This window comes from Solea solea, chromosome 9 (assembly GCF_958295425.1).
Source record: "Solea solea chromosome 9, fSolSol10.1, whole genome shotgun sequence".
In the NCBI taxonomy this organism is placed as follows: domain Eukaryota; kingdom Metazoa; phylum Chordata; class Actinopteri; order Pleuronectiformes; family Soleidae; genus Solea; species Solea solea.
The window spans coordinates 15,085,217-15,093,895 of record NC_081142.1 but is presented as its reverse complement, the minus strand read 5'-3'; the positions used below and the strand labels follow the sequence as shown (position 1 = coordinate 15,093,895).

At 39.1% G+C, this 8,679-nt stretch overlaps 1 protein-coding gene across 1 annotated transcript; it reads right to left on the bottom strand.

Moving 5' to 3' along the window:
• Positions 1–1,338: 1,338 nt before the first annotated feature.
• On the bottom strand, positions 1,339–8,675 carry LOC131465758 (pyroglutamyl-peptidase 1-like). The gene is made up of 5 exons (XM_058638635.1): positions 8,512–8,675; positions 6,624–6,676; positions 5,259–5,375; positions 4,771–5,003; positions 1,339–3,721 (listed from the first exon to the last, which is right to left on the bottom strand). The coding sequence occupies exons 1-5, from the start codon at positions 8,543–8,545 to the stop codon at positions 3,526–3,528; spliced, it is 633 nt and encodes a 210-aa protein (XP_058494618.1). The 5' UTR covers positions 8,546–8,675; the 3' UTR covers positions 1,339–3,525.
• Between the last annotated feature and the right edge of the window lie 4 nt (positions 8,676–8,679).

Here is an 8,679-nt window from a genome sequence, read left to right as displayed (position 1 = left end):
AACTGGTGTGAGAAATTAGGTTATAACAACTGTTTATAAACACAAACAGGCGAGCAGGTTGACTGTTTTTGTGTAATTAATCAGAGATTATGCAAAAATAAAAGCTTCAGTTCTGAATACTGATGTGGTTAAAAAAAAAGGTTGAGGAAATACTGTATCTCAAACTGTCTGAAGATCGTCAACAGTCAACAGTGGATCTTAACTGGGCTGAGGGCGCCCTCTGCTGTTAGAGGAGAAGATTACACCTCATGTTCCCCCATTTTCTAATTGTGATAGGGGTTTTTGATTTATGGCTAAAAGTCCACAATATACAAGCATATTAATATGACATGGGACGGAATATGCTTTATAAGCGAACGATTAACTCGTTTTTGCACTGCAATTTTGTGTTTATGAAGTAAACTAAATAAATAATAATAACAAAAACAGTAATATTATTAGTCACATAAAACACAACCATTGCCTTTGTCGCTCTTCTTGTGTGCTTGTATGTGGCAGTTGCGTCACTTTAAATGTTTTCTGCCGAAAGGAATTGTGGGGTGTCCTTGCCATATCTGTAGTTTTTTTATTATATTTATATATTTATATTTTGTCTTCCTTTGCATTCAGAGAATTCAAACAGCTCTTACTAAGGCCAGGGTACCACTGAGAAACTCACAAATTTGACGATACTATAAATTATATTATTATTTTACTTCTATAAACTATGCAACTCTTATATTTAGGTCTTTATTTTTAAGGCTGATTTAATCTCTACTTCGTCTGAAAGTACATTTGTCAATAACATTAGCTAAGGGAAAACTGTGGTCTATCCCCCCTAAAAAAGTTTTTCATACGAAATAAAACTAAAGAAGTCCAATTCGAGTTGTTTTTACCTCCTCAAAAAAGTACTTTTACATACATTTTAATTTTACTTTGTAAAGACAATAACTAATTTAACGTTATTAGTAATGTTTTCTCTGACTTATACTGTTATGATCACAAAAAACTTCTTGCCAAATTTCACGTTCTTAATTGCAAACAAGAAGCAAAAAAAGGACAAAAAGGCAGCTAAAACTAATATATACAATGTTTAGTGTTTAAAATGTGATTATGTGTTTATTTTGCTATTATTTGATGTTTATTTATATACATATATATACATATATATAATAATCAACAATAAGCAATAAGTAATAAAAGTGATTTTAAGGAAAAACACAAAAGCCCTAGGTCAGCCGGGTTTAAAAAACAACCACATGGAAATAAAGCATGTTTAATTTGTCTCTGGATGCCCACACGGACACAGACCACCTGGATGTTTTCCTATAATTTAGTTAAAGACACAAAGACATCACGTTGTGATCCATTGATTCTCTTTAATTCAAAGACGTATCTTTTACAAAGCCAAGATTACATGTTGTAACAATGCTTTGTTAATGTCAGAGGTAGGAGACACCTTTTCCCAGGATACCCCGAAACACAGGAACTAACAATAATCACAGAGCCATTATGTTATTGTACAACAGAGCACACTTAAAAAAGTATTTTTGAGGTAGCCACACATCTGACTGGACAGCATCAGTAATATATCTCTGAACTGACCCACTGAGCATTTTTAAGGCCTTTTCATAGCATACATAAACAATGGCAAGGCACAGGAAAGAGTCAGGGCCAGAGTTCACCTTATATGTAAACTTGAGGCTTTCACATTTGAGAGCAGACATTTTAGGAGCAACTCTACCACAACCCTGTCATTTCTCAGCACTCATAAAGCCACACGGTAAAATATATCAGCACCTGCATACTCTAAATCTAAAACCCGCCCATCATTTTAATAATTCCATTAGTTTTAAACCACGCAGCCGAGTAAGGCTAAGATAAAAATGTCATCTGAGCTTATACAGCTTTGACAGTTTAACTACTACAGTTTCCCACAGTTTACTGTAGATACAGACAGTTTGGTTGGGGATACACAGAGTTTGTAGACAATTAAATGCCACCATTGTTGGCAGTCCTCAGTGACGACTCAGCAGCCACAGAAATGCTGTGAAAAGGACAATGCCAGTAAGGAGAACATCTAAATCTGTCGTGGCACTGTCAGACACAATAAAATAATACACACTGTTTGTTTTAACAGGTTAGAACAAACTAAAGCTCAGGGAAAATAAAGCACAAGTCACCTATAAAGCATAACACACATGCATAATGATCATTCTTGGAGGGAGGGGAGTTCAAAATGGAATGGGTGTGTGTATGTCCGCAAAGCTACATATCTTAAAGTTAAAGTGACGGGAAAAATAAAAATAAAAATAAATGCTATTCAAATGATGTCCAAATTCCAGATTTAGTAAAAATGGAGAGAAAAAAAACTAAGTGCAGAAACTAAAGTCTAGGCCCAACTCTGACTGAACCAAGTTTAAAGTCACCACACTACGTTTGATTCAATGCTAGAAGCAAAATAAATTTTTAAACTACTGATGCCAATTAGGACTGCACAATTACTGAATACAGAAAAACCTAGTTTCCTGCAATAGCTTGAATTTTGCAATGAAAAAAACAAGATTATGAAGTGAAACGGCTCACACAGAGGAGCCGTTTGTTTTAAAGCAGTTAATCGTTAAATCTCTAAGGTAAATGTGCAGCGACATATATTTGACATTACCATGATGTGAACTGATCAGACCGACTTGAGATCTGTTAAAACAACATTGCACAGCCTGGGGCCAGATCTCAGTGAGGTCACTTTGGGGTTCTCTGTCAGAATTGGGCTGACAAACTGGGAGAGGAGAATGAGCTGGAACCAACCCGTTCCCTGATTAAAATAACCTTTGTAAAAGAAGGCAAATTCACAACTTCTTATAAAGAAAAAGGACTCCAGAAATAATTCAACATAAATTGTGAAACAGCACAGGTAGGCTTTAGAGCCGCTGGAAAGACATGTGGAGGGAACTGACACTACCAGGTTACTGCTAAACATTTCTACTTAAACAACAATGTATCATAAACATTAACCATTTATAGACATCCACATAGAAACACCCATTGACTGAAAGATTATGGACCAGAGGATGGAGTACATTTTGCTGGTTCCCCAAATGTGACTTTCAATAGCCCTAACCCTATAAGGTGCAATAATAGCAGCCACTTTGGGGATTACACGTCATAATATCGGCACTTTGCTGCTGTGTTTACGTATGGACCTATTTTTGTATTTTCCATGTTTTTTAAAACTCCAAAGTCATGCTGTTTCATGTTCCTTTGAAGTGGGAGGAAAGCTTAGGTTACAGTGTGACCAAAAGGTTGTCTTTAGACTCCCAGTTTATTTTCTAACTATCGGGAGACAATAAAACAAAAACCAAATCAGGCTAAACAAAACAAGAAGGAAAAACCTAAGACTAACAGAAGCTTAAAACACCCAATATGCTGACGTTTTTAATTGAAACAAACGTTTAAAAAATAGAAAGAAGTTTGGCTACTTGTGGTTAAGTGCAATTTCTCTTGTGTGGCGAGTGCTGGAGGGGCTCGTTGGCATCTGGAGGTCACTTAGTGGAAATGCTGCTGGCAGTGTATCTTCTCCTCAGCCTGGTCAAGGAGCTCCAGCATCTCCTGGACGATGGCCTTCAGTGCGCGACCCAGGTCTTCCCCGCTGTAAGGCTTTCCGAGAGGAGGCACGTGGATGAAGGCAGAGCGACCGCGGCTCAGGTATAGAGACGTGTAGTAGGTGAAGTCACAGAGATATCTGTCAGGGAAGACAGTAGAGCATTACATACATGAACCATGGCAGATGCTAGCTTTTGATTGTAGCTCATTTTGTATCAGTATCACCACATGTCAACCAATAAGAAACAAGTGCAGATGAGCCAAAAGTACATTGCTTGGAGTATACTTACAAATGTTGCCTTGACACCTGAGTGCATCATTAATAGTCCAACTACAGGATGTCACACTGACATTAGCATTAGCACAGCAGCCAACAACTCTTTCTCTACATCTTTCCCAAGCAGAGACTGAAGTCACACTTCCCTACAGCTACATACATCTTACTCTTTTCTTCTTCTGTAATGTTGCACAACTGCCTCCCTCATTCTTTATCCTTCCTTCAGGTTTGCTACATCATATTTTTACAGGCTACATGCAGCATGGCGTGGCATTGCTAATGATGCTAGTCATGCTCACGGCTGTCCCATTTAATATTTGTTTTTAGTGTCATCTTGTGGTACTGTCTCGTCAAAAATGTCTGTTGATGTTATGTTATTATTTGTAAGAAAAATAAGACAACAATTGTTGACAGACACGTGAATTTGCATTTCCCAGACATCACGTCTTGTCAACGGCGGAGAGAGACAGTGGACAGTGTCCATGACACCGCTAATAATTATGACTCGACGTTCTTTCAATTTGTTTCATTACCTCCACCGGAGGATATACAATATGTTATGGCCCAAGGAAGATATTATTACCTTCAATATTTAAAAAAAAAACAAAAGGTTAACCTTGCAAGCTAGGGGAATGTAATGCCAATGGGGAAAAACGAGCAGCCTTCACACTCTCAGAGTGATTACACTGATTTAATACAGATGACATATTCAATGGTTTTCGCCTTATTAGCAATATTACATATTATTTCTACTCCATGTAATTCAATTTGGACAGTAAATACTGTGTCTGGCTGACTCGTGTGTTAAATATCCCTCCGTTTAACAGCCTCTGTTCCCTGACAGTTGAATTGTGTGGTTCAGAGGGTGAAGTGCCAAACAAAAACGCTGTGAACTAGAAAAATAAAATTACCTTCCAGCATCTTTGGAGACGGACACAGTTACTCCCGGCCCTGAGGCGGTCACTCTCTTACAGACCGATTCCATGTCAATAACTGAGTCGATGCAGTCTGGGCCTCCCACAATGCAACACTGCGAATCAGGACAGAAGCTGCTGTTGTCCAGACCCTTGTAGCCATGATTTCTGCCACACTTCTCCAATGTGACAGTGGTGGCCATGCCCGAGACTCCAACATGAACTACCAACTTGCAAAAGACACCATAACAACAACAACACAGTCAGAATGGCTAAAATATCAGTTATCAATCACACTTGAAATTGCAGCTGCTCTTTCTGATCTGTTTCTACTCATTATATGAAGCTCAATCATGACAAATAAAGCATGTGGTCATTTTGTTTCGTACAGTCAGTTTCTCTGGGCCTGTCGGTAACAGTTTTACACAGACCTGAGACCAGTAACCACACAATGTGAACAGCTCAAACTAATGCTCTCCTCTTACCTGTGGATGATACTGCTTCCATAATGATGGTACCAAACTCTGGACTGTCTGGTACTCTACAGGAACCTCGTACACATGCAAGTCCACTTCACTGCCCAGTCCAAGCTTCTTTAGTTCCTAATGGTGTGAAGAGGGGAACAAATAAAAAGCTAAAAGTCCTTTAACAATAACAAATATGACATTTTTGACAAAATGTCAGGATGAAGGCTATCTTTGCAGCCTTTGGAGGAAAAACAAGACAAAATAAAAAACATCTTTTAGCTGATGGAGTGACCCAGATGTCATTGGAGTATAGTTCTCTATGACATGGAGAACGCCTTGTTATGACATGTGGTTTAAAGCTTCAGAAATGAAAGTCAGAAGCTGTGATGGGATATTGTTGTTAGTTATGTTTGCAAGAACAACTATGTATTTGATTTCACATTTTTTGGGTTTTTTTATGCATACCCCATCAAAAAACTTTCTGTCTTCTCTTTTATATATTTATTTTGTGTACAAAGAGGGCAAAGCCGAACAAAGTCAAATTCCTTGTTTGTGCGCACAAACTTGGCCAAATAAAGCTGATTCTGATCCAAATTCTATGTTAGCATTATATCTCAAGACTTCAAACAGCATAATACTGTCTTTTTTTCTTCTTAAAAAGACTGATATCTGTCAGTTGCTTTGCTCTTTTCCTAAATATTATTTTTGCACTTCTAACCTAAACAATATGATAAAAAATCTTAAACTTAAATATTCAACCACATTTATGGATGAGAAAAGCAACAAATAAAAGATGCAATCATACATAGTATAAGTAAGATTAATCTGTATCTAAATCAAAGCCATTTGACCAACACATCCCCCAATCTCCCTGCAGGACACATAGCTCTGGACACTGACCCCCACTTGTATTGAACAGAGGCTTGTCTGACCACGTCTGTGACCCCCTGTCACAAAGCGGCCTTTTGTTTGCGTTTAATATCCTTATCAAGTCCGTCTAGACACCCTGACAACCACCATCATCCCCCACATGCAGTTTCCCCAGCACGAGCACAGGGAGCCTCTGAGACGCACTGCTGCGTGGTGTGAAGCCAGCGAGCATCGGGGCATCATTTAAACATTGTGCATTATCAAATCTTACTAATAATGTTACAGACAAGACTTTTGATATTTTGTGTGCGTAACATCTTGGAGCTGGTTAGTGGAATTATTTTCCCTTAAAAACAATAAATAATATCCCAGTTTGAGCGTGTCTAGAGCGGATTACCAATAAACTGACTGCAAATTCAAATCCCCAGACATTTTCACCGTAAACTGATAAATGATATTGTTTGTTTGTCAAGGTCGTTATTTAATAGACAGAAATAGAGGGATTAAACATACCTGTACTGCTACCCAGCTGGCGTTGACTGTGTGCTCTCCAAATGGCCCAAAACCTATAAAAACACAGGAGTTAATTCAATAGCTGAAATGCTGTCATACTGTGCAGGTGCAGGTAAAGTTTCCGTTGATTTAAGGGGGACATATTTTCACAAACTAAAATATGATTTTTTACTGCAAATACAAAAACATTAATTCTGCAGAAAGGATTATGTGCACAATGGCTCTGTTTTCTGTTGTAATAAGAGCACGCAAATTCTACCCAGTCCACTGTTGACTTTAGCTGAAAGAGCTCTTGGCTTGTTAGGGATATTTAAATGTTTTGGTTTTACTGTTTCCGATGAAGTCAGAAATTTGACTGTCAAAGGCATTTGCAATGCTGTATCTTTTATCCAGAAGCCAGATACTTGCATGTCTCTTTCAATATTTTATCACTAACATATCCTTATTGTTTTCTATTCAAATAGACTGAGCTGCTGCAACATGATATTTACTTAAGCATGTCGCTCTTCTTGAACATTCAGTGTGAAATCAACTACTAACAGAACAAATTCACTCTCTCTCTCTCTCTCTCTCTCTCTCTCTCTCTCTCTGCACAACTCTATTTGACACACCAAATAAAAAGCAGCAGTGGCGGCAGCAGACGATGGACATTCACCAAGGCTTGTTTATACAGGAATCTATAACTGATCCCCCCACCGCCACATTTGCTAGGGTCAGCAGGTCCCTAGGGGCTGGGTGGAGGGGGATCAGTCTGTCTGACAGGCTGCTGAAAAGGAGCAGAAAGAGGGGCCAGCAGCTGCCAGGCGGCCAGCTATTGTGAAGGTGCTGTTCCCAGGCAATCTCCACATCTTCGATCAGCTGGGACTGCCAGCTTCTGCACCCCTTTGTGTCTGAAAAACACCAAGTCACTGTCTCTAACTGTGTGGGGGCAGACTTAACTCTGGATATTCACTTCTGTTTGAGTATTGACTGTTTATTCTTTCTAAAAATCCAAACTGCTTGTATAAAAACATACTGCTACGACACAACTGGCAATTGTGAGACAGGTTTTGCATATTTTAGTGCAAAGTTACAGAAGTTATAGTAATCCATAAGAAACAATGGCAGATCAATACTGGGGGGCACAACAATTCATTTATTATTGGTTCATGTGTTATTAGCCTTATTAACCACTGTGTACAGCTCTGTGGACACTGGTTGAAGAGTGTTGAGAGCAAGTGCCATAATAGATAAAGGTCTCAATGCAAGGCAGTGAAAGAATACTTTGTTAGAAGTTATTAAATGTTCTAGTTACACTATCATGTGACTGTAACTATTGTCAGCTTAACAACTAAAGCCCACAATGCAATTTCTCCTGTATTCGTTGTCTTTTGTAGACATTAATGCACACGTACATAATATATATAGTTGTAAATTGTGGCTTTTACGCTATAAGCAAATAACTGAGATTTTCCATTGAGATTTTGGAATTTACAGCTTTCTTATTATATCAGTGAGGGAAAACGTACGTTCAGATGCAGCACAAAGTTAAAGCAACCCTGGCGAATCATGTTACACGTTTATTGTTGCACACACGCAGTGTGTTTACCTCTGTCAACTGCATTGTTTCACTTGGCCTTTTCTCAGAAAAGACAGGAAACAAGGAGGAAAAACAAAAAAAAGGATTTCTCAATGGCTGACAGTAGCCTGTCGACATGCAAACAACATACCTGAACACAGCGGTGTTACGTTATTAACACAGCACACAGCGCGTTTCTCCAGCTGTCTTATGAAAAGGAGCAGGAAGAAGCAGTGACTGCCTGACGCCATTTACTGTCATCTCCACAACTTTTCCTCCACTTCGGCCGCGACAAAAGACCACAACGCCGCGTGAGAGAAACGTACAAACCTGTGACGACCACCGTTCGTTTATTGTTGTCCATCTCCCGTCCCGTGACAGAGCGTCCGCTGCTTCTGCTGTCGGTCTCTATTTTGATCCACGACCGTGAAGAGGCTCGACGGGCGACACAGTTGACGGCTCCTTCGAGCACAAGCTGCTGAATCGCCCGGTGTCCCC